Raw genomic sequence first — 19,127 nt, 5'->3', positions numbered from 1 at the left:
TGCTTCCTGTTGTTTTATAGAGCCTTCCTGCGAAAAGGTTGAGATACGTAAACCCTCCCCACCAGGGAAGACGGACACAGCACTGTCAGGCAAGATGACAGCCGCAAGTCTCTCACATATGTTTTCTGGGTGTTTTGTGACTCTTCTCATCTGGGGTAAGTAGAGGATTTACACTGTCCATTTCTTATGATATAGCTGCTTTACTTGCCCTCTGTCTCACCTCTCAAGAGGAATGCTTGGGGGCTTTCAGTGATTGAGTGGCTTTTGGAAAGGAGCTTAGTGAGTCTCATGATTGAGTTTTACACTTAAACAGTTTGGTTTAAGGGTCAGAGAGTGATTTTTTTTTATCAAGCTGAGACAATAAATCTTAATTTTGAGGAAGAATTTTGTTACAGTAGTTGTTAAGAATATTATCAGATTTTTAACAGTTTATTTAGGACTCATGCTGTAGTTATTATACTGTTTATTAAATAAGATCTTTTATTCTTGTGGGAGAAGAATGTGTTTAAGTTTAAATGCCCTTTACTTGAATATATTAAGATTTCCTTGAATCAGTGGCAGACAAAGGGAGGATGCATTGACCTGTTCACTCCCTACAGCTCACTCCTTGTTTTTCCTTTGCCTCCTCCTCTTTCAGAACGTTGTATTTGCACGATTATCTGTCATAATTCAGTTTGAAATTGGAGTGTTTTTGCTTTCTGTTGCAATTTTTAGCTCTCTCATTATTATGTTTCTCTCTTAACAGGATGCACAACAGTGGTTTGTCTGGTTGATGAAAAGTTAGCGGTGCAACCCGCCACAACAATAGGTATGAGTGTTATAATAAGTTATATCATGCATGATCACAAATACATTGACTGACCGGCTGTCCTTTGTCTGCAGGGTATCACTCAACAGAGATGACTGAAAGTAAGTTTAACACCTTTTTCTATGACACATTATTATGGAGTGTCACCTACATGTCTGTGTCTCCCTAAGAGACAAATCTTCACGTTTCAACATTACTTTAATAATTTAGCAGAAATACATGAACACATTTTACAGTTACAAATAGTGATTATGTATTTGCGTCCACTGGAGGATTGTTTTGGATCAGTTCCTTAAACTCATTTGGCGGACTGGAACTGACAAACACAGAAAGCAGAGCTCAGAGATCCTGGTTTCTGCCAAGATCTCCTTGTGTGTATTATCATGAGAATCCAAGACAAACTCCCGGGGAGGTCTCTACCAGTGAGGGGTCAGCAGCAGTAGACACGAGGCCCATAATGGTTTGGGGTTAAAGGTTAACTTGAACCTCATTATGAGCAGCCCCCACCTGGCTCAACTTCCTGAATTTGTTCGTCATTCACCCCATGCAACGTCTGTGATCAACACATGAACTCCGAGTTGTGAAACAACTGGAACTTTGGAGCAGCGCCCCTTTCACTGTTCCTCATCCTGTGCCTTCCTTTTTTTTTTTCTTTCCCCTGACTGTCCCCCTCCTTCCCCTGCCAACTCCCCCCAACTCTGAGCTCCTCCTTTGCTGCAAAGACACATTTCCTGATGTCATTACTAAATCAAAATGCTGCTCGGCAAACAGATGTTGTGAGAGGCCCAACATGTGGATTCGGTGACATAAATTAACAAGTTGGTCGTGAGAAAACATGGCCCATACATTTCATTCTTCGCTCAATCAATGAAACCACCTCTCTCACTCTGCGCTTTAAAGTGGTTAGTGGTGACAGTGAGAAACTACCTTACAGATGTAGCACACTTATGAGCTCCTCATGACACGAAAGACAAAAGTTTCCCACACTTGTGGTGGAAATATCGGCATTTGTTCTTTACAAGCACATGTGTGTCGAGATAGTCGCCCTTTTAAACAGCTGGTCAGCTCTGACTAATAACTTCTTCCAGGTTTGCTCAAATTAACCTAGATATGAAATCATGCCTGTCTGCGCAGCACACCCTGCAGAGTCACGATTACATCTACCCCAAGACGCTAAGCCCTAAATGTTTACTTATGTTTCCTATTTGGCAGAGGCAGCCCAAAAGGCAAATAAATCACATGCTGTGAGCTGGCCAGGCCTTCGACTGTGAGAAACTGAGACTAAAAAGCAGAACAAGAGTTAAAGAGTAAAGGGTTTTCAGATGTGAGTCCAGCCCAGCTTGGGTGTGCTCCCTTTTATTTGGGAGAATGGAGAGGACAATCTTTGTTGCCTCCACCCCTTTAAAAAGGGAAGAAAATCTAAAAGAAACGTGTGTTGGAGAGGGGAAGAGCTGCTGCCAAGGCGCTGGGCCGTCAGACAGATCTTCGAAGAACATCTGCTAACCGCGGGTAACACTGTTTGGACATCTGGTAACCGAAGGTTACACCGCGTCTCTTCCATCCTGTCGGGTTTCCTGTTATGCCTCGCTGTACACAGTCTAAGAAGTTTAGGTTTATTATACATGGTCATCAGTTGGGGAAAACGCACCTTTATTCATTTTTTCTGACATGAAGGGAGCGCTTGGTTTCATTGGGGTATTCCTCTCCTTTCTCTCCGGTGAGTGTGTGGTCTCCCTTCTACAGCTGCAAATGCCTGCCTCAGTATTAGACATGTGGAGGAACTCATGAGCTACAGCAGACAAAAATGCTCTTTTCATTGATATTTGCAAGGATGCATGTCTTTGATTAACTTATTTAGTGATCTGATTTAGAAGAGCCTGACATAGCAGATTTTATGTTAAATGCCAATAGTCTACATTACTGTTTGAAGGTTTTAAATCTAAAAACCTAATTTTTCTTTGTTTTAGATGTCACTTATGGAGACCCTACCATACCATTTGGTAGGTGACACAACTTTACAACCATACATAGTCACAGAAACTTATATCATTGTGTGAGCAAAGAATTTAATGGAGATCATTTGAAGATGTCCGAAACATCTTTTCAACATTTTCTAATCTGCCTCAATGTCTCTCTTTCTCTTTCTTTTTTTCACGCAGCTTGTGGGAATAATTCTCACAATTGTCAGAAATTTTGCACTATCTGTGATGACTTTTTTGGTGAACCAACAATGGACTGCCTTTCCAAACTGCTTGACCATCTATGTCTCTACAATTATGAGGTTAAAATGGCATCAATAAACAGCTCTGACTGGTGTGTTTGGGGCAACGTGAGCGGGTAAGTTGTGCGTGTTCTTATGTATTTGCAGTCAATTATTTATTAACATTCAAAAACATTATTAAATGTTTGCCAGTGTCTGAATAGTCATCCACCCTCTTCCTGTTTCCACGCTGCAGTCTTTATAGCAACCTAAGCCTTTGCACAGAGGAGATATCTGACTGCCTCCTGATCCCATGGCCCAACCCTCTCGTGGAACAGACCTTTGTGAACATTCACTCCAGGTTTTTCAAGGATTGTCCCACAGAGGAGCTAAGCGACCCACCGCCAGTCATTGTCTTCGCCCTGGTGATAACTCCCATCTGCCTGATCCCCGTCATGGTCAGCCTAGTGGTGCTCAAGACCAAGAATGGGGACGGCAGCTCTTGAAAATCCTGAATCTGTGCTCACAGTCATCAAGAGCATCATATTTTTAACCTACGCTCCCCCAACCTGAGGACTATAACTTGTTCATACATACGCCGCTGCTGCCCTTTCCTCTCACCAGTGACTTTGCACAGGACTTCTTCACCTGTGCTTCACAACTCATCATCATGAGATATCAGCCACAGAGGAGACCTATGGAGAAAATGACACTGACTGACAGTGAATGTCATAATCTGTGGCATCACAAGTATTGCGGCTGCTTAGTGACAACCTCACTGTGACAAAATCTATGTTATTATAAATCCCTGTGATGTGCTGTGACAAAAGTTTTATTTTCAGTCAGATATAAATACATTGGTCATGTCCAGTTTGCGTCCATTATTAAGGAAACAGCTTGATTTTTTTTACTGGAGAGCCCAGTATTAAGGGTTACGATAACAAAAGCTCTGGAGCTTGCAAAAGTAAAGGCTAAATATATTTGTGCTGACACTCATCGTGTTGATCAGCAGTTTTGTTAATAAAAGACAAAGTAATTTTTATTGCTGAATTCTTCTTATGCAATGTTTTTTGCTGCCGTTCACACTTAATTCTGCTTTGAGCCACTAATTAGACAATACACAGAATGTATGCAGAGGACACGCGTGACCTAAACTGCTTTGGATACAGTCTGAACTTGATACAGGTATGAGTCCACGTATGATCTATGAAAAGGGTCCTCTTAACGTGTAAAGGGAGGACAGGAAAATGAGTATAGTCTGATGTATGGATCTGGTTATGTGAGTCATCGTGTGTGTAAGGTTTGAGGTCAGAGGTTACAGATGGGACAATGAGTGGGTACGCCCAGAAAACGGAGATCTCTTTCCTGGTATTGTCTATTTTTGAGCAGCAAATCCTTCAGCACTCTCCCCCCGTCCAACAATGACAATCCTCATGATCATATGATGAGCTAACTGAATCTTATCTCCACCCAGTTTAGACAAAAAGACATATGAAGTGTCTGTGCAGTATAGCGATAAACACTGAGGAACGACAGGAAGAGTAAAGTTATCTTTCGCCTGAATCATGATAATGTTGTTATGTCTTGTTCAGCCTTGACGATAAAGCCGCTGCAAGTGCTTTAAGATTTGGATCAAAATGTGTATTTATATACTGTGTAATATTTCTGCCATTGTCAGGACGTAATGGACTTACTGTACAGCCTGAGAGAACACGTTCTGCCTGCTCTCGCACCATGTACTGTATGTATTTTGATATACTTTTTTATATTTTATACAATTAAATCTACAATTGTATTATTGACTGTTGGTCATTTTTACTCATGCAGTCTGTCAGCTTAATGAAAACCTACAATTTCAGAAACTGGCTCTTTTTTTTTTTAGCCAACCATAATGAGACTGTGCTCAGTTCAGCTCGTGTTCACAAGGATACATTAACAGAGATGCGGCATCATTCTGGCAAAAGTACCCTTTAACCTTTGTCAGTATTTGATTAAACACTCCTTTCCCTTGAGTGCAGCACAGATGGCACTGCTTTGTGCCTCAGGTAGTATTTCACTGTATCTTCAGTGAGCAGCGCAGTATATTGTGGTGCAGTTGCTATGCTGCGCAAGTGCTGATGTAGTGAAGGAAGCAGTGACAGCAGTCATGTATCACACCCTCATCTGGCAAACACAACACTGCAGGGTGGGCCTGTGTGTGTGTGTGTGTGTGTGTGTGTGTGTGTGTGTGTCTGGCAGGGCTTGGTGGGAAAGTGTGTTTGGTGACCTTCTTCCTCTCTAGATGTCGGGTCATCCTCCTCCCCACTCCCTACTGATCTCATCCAACTCTGTGTTACTCCTTATTCTAACAGTAAACCAGAAACCGTTTCTGATGCCATTATGCAAGATGTGGTTGTGAAAACAGTATAAATCATCTTTTACACCTCACATTACATCGATTGTTTCACAAAACAATACGTGCATGCGTTCAGTATACAAGTCAAATACTCAAGGTCAACATACACTTTGTTTTCAGTCAGGGAGCTTTGCCCTCTAGTGGTTCATGTGAGAAAACCTGCTTCATGACTCCGTAGCAAGTTTTCAGTCAAGGCAAGGAAAACAAGTGAAGAGACTTAAGAACTAATTTTCCTACCAACTGTATGCTCTATAATGGGGCTGCATCAAGTTATTTTTAACAAGGTTCAGAAAGTATAATGTTGTCGTGGAGAGAGCAAGTTAGCTGTGGGTTACAACTTCAGCCCCCCTTTTCTACAGTTGTTTATAATTTGGCACCATTAAAAGTATGCCGAATTTGCTATTAGCAATTCCAGTTTGCAATGTATCTGTGGATGTACAGACAGCTTTTACTGGATTACTTTGATACTGAAGGAAATCTAAAAACGTGAGGATTCTCAGGCAAGTTCTGCAGTTGCAGGGGCATTTTTATATGAGCCGTGAGCAGATGTATGGATGTTTATTAGCAATAGAATATTTCTAAAATTTTAAGAAATCTATAAGTTTTTGATGTAAGTGACAGCACAATAAAGCTTACAATGCAAAAAGGGTGGTGCTTGAAGAGATTGGGGCATCTAATGCAACAGTACTGTCAAGTATGTTATCATCAGAAATCGTTAAAGCATATATCAAGCCAACAGGTTGTTCTCCAGCCCCTCAGCTATGCCACAGCACAATTACATAACATAGCATTTTGAGATGCCTCAACTTGTATATGCCTCACTTTTAAAGATCTGTGCTGACACTGAAGTGGGTTGACACAATGCTGTGGGGCTGGAATTACTCTCTGTGATGGACCAGTCCTCAAGATACATTCTGTTATGTTAAATCTGTCAGACAGTGTTTTGATTGACAAATTAGGAAAATTAGGGAAAAGGAAAAGAGGAATACTTTTGAACTTTTGACTTTATTGACACCAAACTCCTTGAGGAGATTTAAAACATGAGATACTGAGGCTGTGATTGGTGAAGGTAATTACTGTAAAACATATTTAAACTGAGCTAAATAAAGTGTGTGTTAAAAACACTGACACAACAACATAACCAATGCCAATTAAAATCAAAACATATTTTGTCCTATTGTAAAAAATGTGTTGTACATTGCAAAAGACACAGTCATACACCCATTTTATCATAACTTGAAAAATCATAAAATATCCTAAATAGTTTTATTGCTTCATTGCTACCTGCTACAGTGTCTTTGCTCCCCTGAAAGCACCCATTTTGGTGCTTTTAGGTGTCATATATACAAAATACAGTATGCATGACTTACCCATGGATGCATGAATATACTGTGTATTTCTAGAACTGTGACTGCATTTTCAGAAGAAATGCAGAGCTTCCTCTCTGCAGCAGTGATCACACTTGCGAGCTGCAGCTGCGTCTCCAGTTGCAGGGTGGTGGGTTTTGGCTCTGGATCCTCTGTCAGGCCTTTGGGTCTCCCACCGTGGGAGCCGATGACTGCTATGTCCCAGAGATCTGGCAGAGTTGTTGGAAGGACGGCGGGTAAGGGCATCTGTACATCAACTGCTGGTTCCTTTGGCAGACTTCATAGTGTGTCTGGGGACTTTGGCTGTGGAAATAATTGAGGTTGCTGACAGTGTCAGCTTCACTGCATCATATGAAGGAGCATTCAGCAGCATCAATGACATCTGGTCAACCTCCACAGCTGGCCAGATAAGGTCAGCTTCATGGAGCCTATGCAAAGTTATTGACAACTTATTGATATCTCATTGTTTTTATAGATGTCGGTATTTATAAAAATCTGTTTGCATCCCATGTTTTTGTCACAGACGAGTTTATTGGTGGTTGCAGACTGGAGTTTTGCCAGACTTGATGAAAATTAAAACATTGCACCCATTGATGCGAGTCATTGAGTGTGACATGAGTAATTACTTTGTTGTGCGAGATCCAGGCAGCTGGCACTGTGCTATGTCAGAGCTGACCCTTCAGCTGGATGACACCAAGCTGGCAGCAGACTGACTGTACATTCAAGTAGGTTTGACATCAACGCTGCTGCTCAATCAGTCAGAATAAACTCAAAGAAATGCATAGCATGAAGACCTGTGTTCCACTGCCAGCAATCTGAGTGACAAGAGGCAGAAATATAAAGGAGCGGGGCCTGTGACCCATGAAGGTTAATACTACTGGTTTGACGAAGATCCTTAGAGATTTGTCCCTGGAAAAAACAAGACTCGGAGCTGCAGCTAGACAACTTGAAGGAAGACTTGGTCTAAGTGCATCAACATGCATCGCAGGCTGCATCGTCACATGCAAGTGGATACTGGGAGTTAAACAAAATGGGCAGCAAAATAAGCATGTGCTGTGAATATGCAGAGTTGGCAATGCTAGTGACACATTCAGTGACACTTTAGGAGAAGTTTACCTGCATATCTGGAATATCTTTGCAAATGACAAATAAAGTAGGAGCTGATCTGGGTCTGTTGGTTCATTGTAAGCAAAATAAATAAGGATGTAGAGTCCTGATGTGAGGGCTCAAAGAGGCTCCTAACACATTGCCAGTGCAGACTCGCTAAGCATTATGGTAAGCCTTTAGAAAGTTTTTAGTCGTGGATGATTTAAATCTGCAATAACCAACTTTGTTGCCACTTGGGAGCAGTGAAAACAAACTGTGAATGAATGTAAATCCAATATTGACTATCCTTTAGCTCTGTTTTTGTGATCTGCAAACTCCTGAGAGAATTATCAGACTCCTTAGCTGCTAAATTCTTGTTGCTAACTTTGTCTGCCTGCTGTTTGGTGCTGGGCTGAAAAGAGGCAGAAATGATGCTATGAGAACATTAGGGTGAACCAAACAGTGAAGATTCAATGCAAAATATGGAAAAATTCACTTTAAAGCTCAGGGGGTGCAGCAGAGTCAGGTGATATATCTCATCTGGGTTCATCAATGCGTATTGTGATCCATTATTATGAAAAAAAATGCTGATATATAGATTGTCTGGGTGTTTGCATGGGCTGTTGCATTATGATCTTGTATCTTCAAAACAAAAACAAAAGCTAAATGATGATCACCACTCATGTTCTGTAGTTTACATACTTTAATCTTGTGTGTCCCTAAATTCTGAAAAAAATTGGGGATGCCATTGGATAGTTTCTATACGGCTCAGCTTTTGTCTAATGGATTTTTTGATGGTTTATCATCTTATGTAATGTAACTGAATTAGATTTGCTTCATGTCACTGTCACTTCACTGACATTATAAAACACAGCATTTATTACAAGATTCACCAGCTTTACAACATCAGAAGCATTGAGAAAACAGCAACATGGCAGGTCCGTTTCTTCTAACAATGTAATTACTCTAGAGGACATTTTCAGTGTCCTCCCTCAAGTTATCTGCATTGTTACATGAGCCACATATGTGTCATTCTAAATGATAAGAAGTTCCAAAATAACAAGCTAACATGACGAGACAATTTCCACAGCCTGCAAGGGATCATGAAGAGTCTGCGAAATATGACCCACAGAAATGTTGAACAAAACAAAACAAACTTGCAGAACAATGCAACCCCCAGTTAGCTTAAAAATGTTTGACTTTATTGTTTTACCCTTGCAGACTCTCCGGAGGGGAACCTGACTGAGATTGAGGCCTGTAATTGAGCTCTGGTGACAGGGCTGCAGGCGCCTGTTGCCAGCCTGACACACAGCTGAACTATTGAAGAGTGCCAGGCCCCCACTGGATGTCAGGACCTGTTTGGAGCCAGAAATAGCAGGAGAAGAAACAGGGTGAGCCACATTAATACCACTATCTGCTAATAATGATGAGGTTTCTGTGGCACAAAGACAACTTAAATCCTTGCCAAATGCTTGAGTACTCTGAATGTGTATATTAATGTTAATGCAGTATCCATGTAGAGTCTAGAAGATATTTTAAAACAGGAAAACTCAATTTTTCATGACTTGCCTGCACTGCTTAAAGCATTTGAGCTAAGTTGTGTGACTATGCTTGATACCAGAAGTGGCCTCTAGATGGCAGTCTTTGAGAGCATATTTAGCTGTTGAAAAATTGCACCTTTTAAGCACACTTCTGTTCACATAGAGAGCGATGAATATGTATTATATTACTGATTGTATCTTTGGTCATGGGTTCACACTCAAACCTCAGGTCACTGAAATCAAATAATTTCATGCCTCTGTTTGGACACTCCCAGTTTGAGTCAATAAACAGTTCATTTTTCACGTCCTGTAGGCTTAGTTTCAGAGCACAGAGAATGATTGATATTCAAACAAGCTGAAGCTTTAATGAAAATACATTTAATGATCTGACTCTCCCAGCTAATGCTCCAGGAGCTTTGTGCTGATTGTTCAGCTTCACTGAGAGTGTGAAAAATTAAAACGTATCAACAATTTTCCCGCAATTTTTTTCATGCTCTGAAGAGATAGCCACTGTACGGTCTTGATAACAGCTGGTGATGATAACATGCGCATACTGCTGTGTTTACTTCACTATTCATCCTTTTTTATTCATAGCATGAATAAAACCCTACCAGTTCAACTAAGTAAAATAATTAAGAACTTAATATTCCTTTTGTATTGTCAAAATCCAGAAATAATAAGTGAAAATGCTTGCATGTTTAAAAAGTTTAAAAATAGTTTCTTTTCATGGTAAAATCATTGTTCTAGGTATTCAGTTTTTTTCTCATTCATCTTTTTATCATGTGAAAAGCCATTTCAGCATGCTAACTTTGGTGGTGCACCTGCAGTCATGCACCTCCCTTTCCTCCAACCATCCTGGAGGAATTTTGACAGAAGCTTTTACCATGACAAACAGCTAGATTCACTCCTGTTTGTTGGTAAATAGCATCAGTTTCAATCCAAAAAGGTTGAGCTTCTTAACTTTATCTCCACAGGAAAATAAATGTTTCACATATCTTTTGTTTCCTGTTTAAGACGTCTAATCCCTCTCTATCCTTGAGAGATTTTTTCAGACTTGCTTAATTCAAATCACATAATGCACAAATGAATGCGTTTGATATGAAATATCCATCTCTGCATGTGCAGGTGCATGCGCACCCACACAGAGAGATGCTGATCACAAAAGCGTGCCAACACATTTACTATACATAAAAACGCAGACACAAACACAAAAGCGCTCACTCACAAACAGACACAGAAGACAATATGATACACTGCATGAAAGAAGCCTCATACGCAGGTGTAGTAAACACAGAGGAGCCACTGAAAGGAAAAATATGAAAGGAATGTGTGGGAATGTATTCCCCTTTTTAAAGCCATGACAAACAAAAGTTTCTGCCTAGTGTTCCTGTCTGTTTATAGGGACTGTGTCATTTCTCTAATACAGTATTTTACAATGCTTCAGGGATTGAGCATAAACAGGCCTAGTTTATGCCTCTTTATTATGAATGGCATTTATGCAAATGCAATGGTGACAGTGAGCACAAACCTTTGATCTGGGCTTCTTTGTGGTTGGAACAGTTAATGCAGCGAAAGCATCGCGAATCTAGCGGGAGAACAGAATCAGGAATGCTGTGTTGAGATTGTAAACAGAATTGAGGGAACGCGATAACTTTAACATGTAAATTAAGAGCCGATACACCGTCTCCTGCCTTCGAACCCCATATTCTCCTATAGGGCTATAGATCTATAAGGTTAAAGTCTGTTGCTACACAAAATTGACCGCGGCATTGCTGCAAAGCAAGTTGTTTGAGGACGAGATAGCACAACAACATTGTCATTTCCCCAATTAAAGAATTCTGAAGCTTTTAGTCAGTGTAACGAGTTGCTGAGCAGTCATAATAATAAGGTCTTCACTTAAATATATTCCTATCACCACAACTGTACCTCATAATCCCTGCCAAGATCATTATTGCAATAACAAAAAAAGCAAATGTACCTGTTCATTTTTTTTCCTTGAGTTTACTGGTTCATAAAAATGAAGCAGTGAGTGTGTTTTGAACAATAACAGCATAACTGAAGATGTTTTAGTGTTCCCTCTGGTTCTCTTTGCAAAGCAGGCGTTTAAAACCCTCTTTATTACAAAAATCACGGCACAGATACTGTTCTACCGAGTCTCTTAAAAACAGATTTTAATGACACAAGGTTTTATTTAGCCAAGAATTGACGACTTATTTTCACTTAGGTGTTCATGGAGACATTGTTTTGAATATATTTGCAGCAAAATTGATTAGTGGTCAGTTTCTGGGCAGTTTCTCTCATGTTAATTAGCTGCTGTGATTTTTCACAATATTGTATAATTTAGCTGCAGGTTACAGACAACAATGGAATATCTTAGAACTCCACCACATATAGAGACCACAGAAATGATGCAAGAATGCTCATTTCCAACAATATGCCAACCATTTTATTAACTTTTTGGTTTACAAAATCTATTTCAGTATGCATGTTAAACAGACTTCTGTGTGCTTTAAATATCATTAGTGATTCATGCCTTGATGCTACCTGAGAGAGGGTGTGTCCCTGTATTGCTCTCATATATCCCCTATGGAGAAAAACTGCACCCTGCACCCTTTGATTCTGTACAAATCTGAATTTCACTTCAAAGTGATCCATTGCACACATACAGGGCGTGCTTTGGATAGTATGCATGCACAAGAAACACAATTTTATATTCAAAAATTTCAATCTCATTTCTTCTTGAGCACTTTTGTGCCTTTCTGAACTCAATCAGCAGACAAACGCAAATAGCTTCAGCAAAAGGGTTTATTTCATTCCTCAGACTACAGTGTCAAGGTAAATACAGACAAGCTCTCGGTGTGTTTTATTAAGCTATGTGCCCTCGTCCTCTGGTGAGTCATCCTTTGATTTTCATTTCTAAAGATGCCATTTTAAAACCGGATGCTTTTGAAACAGACAGAGGCTTCGACTATAAAGAGGGGTTATTGCTGCCTGGATTTATAAACAAACTAAACTCTGATCTTAAGAAGATTTACTGAAGGGTAATACCCAGGTATACAGACACATGTCAGCAACAATACATCTGTTAAATCATGCGTGTTGACTGTATTAGAAGCAGTCTGCTGGGTAGAAGCTTGAGATTGAGGGATGAATTCTGCTATGCGGACTCATGACAGAAATACTGGTCAGGAGGGGTCTCTAGTACGCCTGCTGGCCTATGGGTGTGAAAAGCCTATCCCATACCTCCACCTTCATGATGGCTTTGCCCATTGGACACATGGTGGCCTTGATATCGAGGTAGTTACCCACATAATTGATTCCTGACCCAGTGGCCTCCTCTCTTACAAACCCATGCTCTTGCTGATTCTTCTCATAGTACATTTCTTTGAACAAATCTTTATCAGAGTTACGACCCTTTTTATAGATGCCAACTGCAAACCAGTTCTTGTACAGGTTGTAGTCCCAGGGAACTGAGAACATGATGGCCAGAATCTCAGCGTGGTCGTTCTGCGTCCTCTCGAAAAGCTCGTACGTCAGGACGCCGCTGGTGCCGGTTGCTTTGCCACTGGATTTGGTGAAAGTGCAGACTTCCGCCTTTAGAGGGCGCACTGTGGGTTGAGGAGGGTTGAATGTCTCTCCATTGTCAAGATACACCCTAATCAGCATACAAATAGAAACATACATTACACACATGCATTTTTGGATCTATATGATACGTTTCAGAGAGTCAGAGCTTACTTGGGGTTCATGAGGCAGTAGTTGTTAGTGATATTTGAGATCTCAATGGTAACACTTCTCCTGCTGGTCACATCGGCTGCGACAGCTTCGGCTGACTCTGTCATGTTGGAATGGCTGTGAGATCTGCTTGTCAAACAAAGGTAATTCAGATGTTAACCGGCTGAGGTGAACAACGTAACAGCTGTGACTAGCACTTCCCTCCACTGCAGAACACACAGGGACAACGCAAAACATCCTCCTGACCTGACTTCTGCTTTGCTGACTTGCTGTATTGGCATTACATTGACCTTCAGAACTGCACAAAGACTGGAACTTGGCATGAATGATGCATTTCAGAGGCTAATGAGATTTCAAACCAGTTGTGAACAATCAGAGAATAGCTGCAGACTCTCTTTGCCTCATTAGAGAGTGTACCTCTTCAATTACAGCACTAAGTAGCACTAGAGAAAATGATCACCCCTCTTATCAACAGATACGAGATACAAATCAAACAAATGCCCCATCAGGCTTCTGTATGCCTCTACAGATTGCTTTTTTTCTTTTAGAGTCATGAGCTAATGAGCCATTCTATGTACTGCCTCCTATAAAATTATTTCATTATTATAAGTCTTTTTCACCAAATGTTCCAAGCGACTTACCTGCTGAGGAACTATGTTGGTGCTCCAAAGTCCCAAAGTGGGAAAAGCTACCTGAAAGGGAGGTGCCGATAGTTTTTTAAAAGCAGGGATGTATGCCATCACCCAGGAAACCCTCCCACTTACAACCCAACCCCAGTCAGACAGTACACACCCTCTTTCAACACATAGTTATCACCCGCACAAAAGACAATGAGAAGAAATATGGCTGTATTTTTCCCCGTGGGATAAAACTGCCACACCCTTGTCTGGTGCAGACTCGAACCATGGCCAGCATCTTCCAATTGGACTGTAAATTAAGCTGGGATTATTTATTCAGCGCACTCATACATGACTGTTGGACTGATGCGGTTTGGGAACCTCATTGCTGTGGTCTTGCGCCACAGAGGAAAAAAAAAGCAGACTGAACAAGTTGAGACAGACATGTCTGGAGCAACTTTGCTCTTTTTTCTGTCTTTTGTCGAACCTCCTGCATTCCAAATACCACACAAAAACACACACTCCAGAGCAAGATGGAGTGTCTCACAGCCAGTGAAGACCAATTGTTATCATGCCGATTAAAAAAACATCTATGCAGATATTCCATCTGTTGCTACTCATTAGAATTGGATGGATCCAGCTAAGAGATTAAAAAATGATTACTGTTCATCAGTAATAATGGAAGCATACTGAGTGAAAACATATCCCACACAAAGCCACAAGCATTGGGTCTGAATATTTTATTGCCATAATCAAAGGAAAAGGGAGTGCAGAATATACACAAGCCCCCAAAATAAGCTAATGGAGAATCAATGAGCTGGCTGTCAGATATTGATATCTTTCAGCGGACACAAAATACAGATGACAGCAAAATCAGTCTTCCTCTCCTCTGGATGTCTCTGGATGACAACATGCATCAGTAGTCAAATCAAATGATTTTGAATGGTTTATTTATTCAGTTGGGTACAAAAGCAACAAAGTACAGAGGCAGAGCAACACTTTTCAACACTAATGACCCATTTTATCATAAAGCTCCACTTTAACAATGGCTTTGCCATTACTAGACATTGTAGCCCTCAAATCAACATATGTGGCTTTATACTGCAGCCCAGAGCCGTTTGCCTCAGAGCGGACAAAGTTACTGAGGTCTTTCCCATCATACATCTGGCCGTACAGATGTTCGTCGCAGGCACGGGATTGCTCAACCACGCCCACGGCCAGCAGGTTCTTGTACAGGTTTTGGTCGAAGGGCACAGAAAACATGACGGCAATGCGATCGGAGCACACCCTGCTCTGCATGTGGAACAGGTCGTAGGTCAGCAGGCCGACAGAGCCCGTGGCGGTGTGGTCGTCCTTGGTGAAGGAGCACACTTCGGTCTTGGAGGTACGAATCGTAGGCTGGGGAGGGTGTTGACAGAAGCCACTTGTCATGTAAACCCTGTACAGAAGAGAAGGAGACAAATCCTCACCATCACTACCAATCAGTCGGCAACTTTTACGTGACACGTCCCAGGCTTGTGACGAAAAAACAGAGTTTTGCAAGTTTTGTCCAGATTGTCAGTGCACTTCTTGAGTGTTGGGCTTTCCGAGGTACCTGAAATACCTTATGCTGATGGATGGAGTGTGACTGTACAAGTACTGCTGCGGACTTCTAAGCAACAGTGAGTGTACCTGCATACGATGTGCAATGAGGCAGTGTGTGTCACCGCATGATGGATAGGTGGATGTTCTCAGCAAAGTGATGTCACACATGAAAACCACCCATCCAAGATACGGTCTGTCCTGCCACAGCTAGATAAATGTTGAAGCATGGTAGAAATTCCAATAGACATGGGCTATTTTTATTTATTTTATTGTTTTCTTTTATTCATTTTCCCTTTTGAGGCAGAAGTGGAAGAAACAGATTGCTTGTTGAGAAGCAGGCACAACCCAATCCAATCATTTATTCATGTTAACTAGATGGTACACTGACATTTCATTTGCAATATGATTGAGCATTACTTCTAATTAAATACAGTACAACCACATTGAATTAACATAGACGTTTAATGCTTGAAAACTCTGATTTTCCGATGAACAAGTGGTGGAATCTTTATTTTTCTGAAGGGACTGCATGCTAATAGTATCAAGATGCTGATTTGGAGCTGTAGACCGGCACTGCAGTCTCAAAACACTTCAAAGCAGTGCATCAAGACATCCATGACACTATGCAGAATACATTTTTTTTAATGGCCATTTTTATCATATTATCATTAATTTGTACTTTTTTCAGTTAACATTTTTGTGTTTTCCTTCATTCCTGTATGATCTCAAATTTTATGTTCATTCAATCACTTTAATATGTATTAAATTGGTAAACACATTTACAGACTTACTTGGGGTTGATGAGGCAGAAGCTCCCGCTGACGTTGGTTATTTCTATGGCGCAGTTTCTGTTGGTGGTGAGAGTGGCTGACAAAGCTTCTGCTGTTTCTGGCATCTTGGCTGCAAGAGGAACAGGACTGAAAGCTTAGAACAGTGTATCTGCTAATAGGTCACCATTGAGCAGGTACTGTGCAGTAAAGTTCATTTTCTTTTGTGTAACAGACATGAAGAAAAGTATTTACTTCAGCGGTTGCTAAAGCAAATTACCCGTTTAGTCAAACCAAGCTGATTACAAAACTCCTGAAGATAATTTATCAGTATGTGAATACAGCTTAAATATATGAGAACTGCTCTCATCTGAGAGTACAGAGAAAAATATTCTTTACATAGTAGTCACATCACAGCTAAGTTATAATCGTAAGTAGGAGTATTTATATTCACCTTTTGGAGTTAGACACGGGAGTTGTCCTAGACAGCAGCCTCAAGATCCTTTTTCTCAGATTCTGCAGAGAGGTGGGGACGGTCGGTCTTGTATGATGACACCTCAACAGTCCATGTTCCAGCACAAGCACGGGCAAGTCTAATGAGTGTTCACCATTCCACATGGAAAATCAACCAGCACCTCAAGACTAGGGGACTCAAGGAGGACTCGAGCACTTGGACCACCTAATATCCAAGGATCACAATATACAAAGAACATTATCAATTAGGTAAATCATTAAACTAATTCATGTATTAATTACACAACAGGTCTGTGTCAGCATTTTTGCTTTTACATCAGACATGAGTGGTATTGATCTCACTACTGCATCTTGAAGGATAAAGGACTTTTTAGGACAATTAATTGACTTCATGAAGTGTAACTGCATGCAGCACATTGTTGTGAAATCCAATCACATTGCCTACACTGTAGTTTAAACCTTATTAACTTATTTTCTGCAGTTTTTTTTATTAGTTTTTAGCTGATTGCATTTCATCGTTCCTTTCATTTCATGTTCTGACTGGCTTAGAATGAAAACTACAGTCTCCCAGGCATTGCTTACCTGATTGCTTGTTGTTGTTACAGGTGATGGCTGGCGACAGATCCCTGTGGGAACCTCCCCACATCAGTCACAAATTCCAACACACTCTATGACTCTTTTTTCACAAATTCTTTTCCTGCCGACTCCGCTCCCGCTGGAGTGCGGAGCAGAAGAGGAGACACCCCCTTCTTCCACATAGGAACAACTCGCAAAAACAGAATATTATGTAACACAGCATGGTACACTGCAGTGTTATATTTATACAGGATCTTCCCAATTAAGCATATTTTGCAAACTTTGTGCATTTTGAGATGTGTTCATTATTCCACCAACTAATTCAAGTTATATTATGGCAGCTGTTCTGTTCCATACATCAGGCGCCTGGAACTTGATTTAAATCCTTTAACTCCAGTGCTTGAAGTCACCAGATGGCACCAAACATGCATTTGTAAAAATACATTTGCACTACACAGACTTTGTCAGTTAATGTTTGCTTTCTGATGGCTAGCCAGTGACCATGGCAGAATTTTCTCTGACAAACATATTCAGCATTCCCTTCACTGTGTCCTGTGAAAAGGGCACGCTGCAGCCCGTAACTTTCCTTTTCGACAAGAAATGGGCAACCTCTGTCCTGCAACACAAAATCACCCATTCAGTAGCATCATCAGTTGATTTACGAATGCCAGAAATGGATTCAGATTTCCTCCTTATTTTATTAAGCAGCAGGTCTGTTCAATTTAATCACGCCTTGGAGTTACCGTTGCAGTGTCTGAGAACAGTAAGAGGCAATTAAGAAGGTGACAAAGGACAGAATGTCAGTAATCTCTATTCATAGGTTGCTGAGGCTTTTAAAGTGGTACGATGACAAAGATAAATGTACACTAAAGATGAAACCGTATTTAATTATAGTGGCTGCAGTATCAGTATCTTAACCTCATGTCACTCGCTTTACCTTTTCAGCGTGTTAGACACCTTTGCTTTACCTCAGGCGTGCATCTCTTTCTCAGAGTGTCAGGCTAATGGTTTGTTGAAATTAAAACGATAAATTACTCTCTGTCAGAATCCTAACCCTAACACCAAATCTGAGTTAAACCCCAACAAACACAATCTCCAATGAATATTCCTGAACACTCGGTTTCCAGGTTGCTTGTTTACTTTAACTGTGAAGTGAAATGTTATGTCAGCTTGTTGTCACCAGTGAAAGCTTTACTGCACTGAAAATAGCTGAGCCATGGACGGCAGGTTGTTTTTGTTTGCTGTATAGCCTCTATGTGTGATAAACACAGTACACCTCTGCAGCAAGGGCTGCTGTAGCTGGCAAGCTAACAGTGAACTCGCTAGCTGGCCTGGCCGGGCTACCGCTAGAGTCAGTCACAACTGGTTCTGGAGCTTCTCTCTATTTTCATTCTACCGTTTGGTTTAGGCTGCTTTGCCCTGGAACTCTGTTCACCCCTGCGCACATTTCCTTCAATGAAAAGCCATTTATAAGAAAAACTAGAACGAGCTTGTCAGCTAATAATAATAATGATAATAATGAATATAATGATAAACTTTATTTGTGTAGCACCTTTCATATGAGAAATTCAGCTCAGAGCTTTACAACAAAGACATCACATGCACCCAGTGCTTCATATAAAACAGACATGCAGTGAACCAGGGATGGAAAGCCATAATCAGCGTAAAATAAGATGGAGCATAAAACCCACCAGCAAATAAAGGTAAGAATAAGATCAAAATAGCTATAAAGGTACAATACAGAGAATGCATAATAGATAATTTAGTTAGCAAACTCCTTATCTGTGCCTATCAGAAAATACGGTGCAACATAGCTAATATGCTAAGGTCGCTTCCACCACTTTGGACTCTCCAGCCCCCCCCCCCTCTCTCTCTCTATTCTACAGACTTTAAACACATATCAATGTGAGGAAAGACCGTCTGCCGTTCTGCCACAGAGTTTGGGACGCAGGACTATATGTGTCTGCAAAACATTGT

The 19,127-nt window shown here is 40.8% G+C and overlaps 3 protein-coding genes across 5 annotated transcripts; 1 reads left to right on the top strand and 2 right to left on the bottom strand.

The window, feature by feature from the left end:
• On the top strand, positions 1 to 4,803 carry ramp2 (receptor (G protein-coupled) activity modifying protein 2). 2 transcript variants are annotated; one of them, XM_041957198.1, is made up of 6 exons: positions 1 to 155; positions 746 to 808; positions 883 to 909; positions 2,776 to 2,808; positions 2,968 to 3,145; positions 3,265 to 4,803. In XM_041957198.1, the coding sequence occupies exons 1-6, from the start codon at positions 95 to 97 to the stop codon at positions 3,512 to 3,514; spliced, it is 612 nt and encodes a 203-aa protein (XP_041813132.1). In that variant the 5' UTR covers positions 1 to 94; the 3' UTR covers positions 3,515 to 4,803. The 2 variants fall into 2 exon arrangements, with proteins under 2 accessions (XP_041813132.1, XP_041813133.1); XM_041957199.1 differs by lacking the exons at positions 1 to 155; positions 746 to 808; positions 883 to 909 and adding an exon at positions 1,482 to 2,525.
• A 7,218-nt stretch (positions 4,804 to 12,021) lies between these two features.
• apnl (actinoporin-like protein) lies at positions 12,022 to 13,870 on the bottom strand. Of its 2 annotated transcripts, none has more exons than XM_041957718.1 (3): positions 13,774 to 13,831; positions 13,136 to 13,261; positions 12,022 to 13,052 (listed from the first exon to the last, which is right to left on the bottom strand). In XM_041957718.1, exons 2-3 carry the CDS (start codon positions 13,237 to 13,239, stop codon positions 12,596 to 12,598), a joined length of 561 nt encoding a protein of 186 aa, XP_041813652.1. In that variant the 5' UTR covers positions 13,240 to 13,261; positions 13,774 to 13,831; the 3' UTR covers positions 12,022 to 12,595. The 2 variants fall into 2 exon arrangements, with proteins under 2 accessions (XP_041813652.1, XP_041813651.1); XM_041957717.1 differs by having other exon boundaries at positions 12,024 to 13,052; positions 13,136 to 13,258; positions 13,774 to 13,870.
• A 604-nt stretch (positions 13,871 to 14,474) lies between these two features.
• Positions 14,475 to 17,307, bottom strand: LOC121621259 (bryoporin). The gene is made up of 4 exons (XM_041957654.1): positions 17,157 to 17,307; positions 16,555 to 16,779; positions 16,125 to 16,233; positions 14,475 to 15,187 (listed from the first exon to the last, which is right to left on the bottom strand). The coding sequence occupies exons 3-4, from the start codon at positions 16,226 to 16,228 to the stop codon at positions 14,758 to 14,760; spliced, it is 534 nt and encodes a 177-aa protein (XP_041813588.1). The 5' UTR covers positions 16,229 to 16,233; positions 16,555 to 16,779; positions 17,157 to 17,307; the 3' UTR covers positions 14,475 to 14,757.
• Positions 17,308 to 19,127: the final 1,820 nt, after the last annotated feature.

The sequence above is a fragment of the Chelmon rostratus genome, chromosome 17, assembly GCF_017976325.1.
Source record: "Chelmon rostratus isolate fCheRos1 chromosome 17, fCheRos1.pri, whole genome shotgun sequence".
NCBI classification, from domain to species: Eukaryota; Metazoa; Chordata; class Actinopteri; order Chaetodontiformes; family Chaetodontidae; genus Chelmon; species Chelmon rostratus.
The sequence above is the reverse complement of the archived record's forward strand: the minus strand, read 5'-3'. Positions and strand labels throughout refer to the sequence as shown.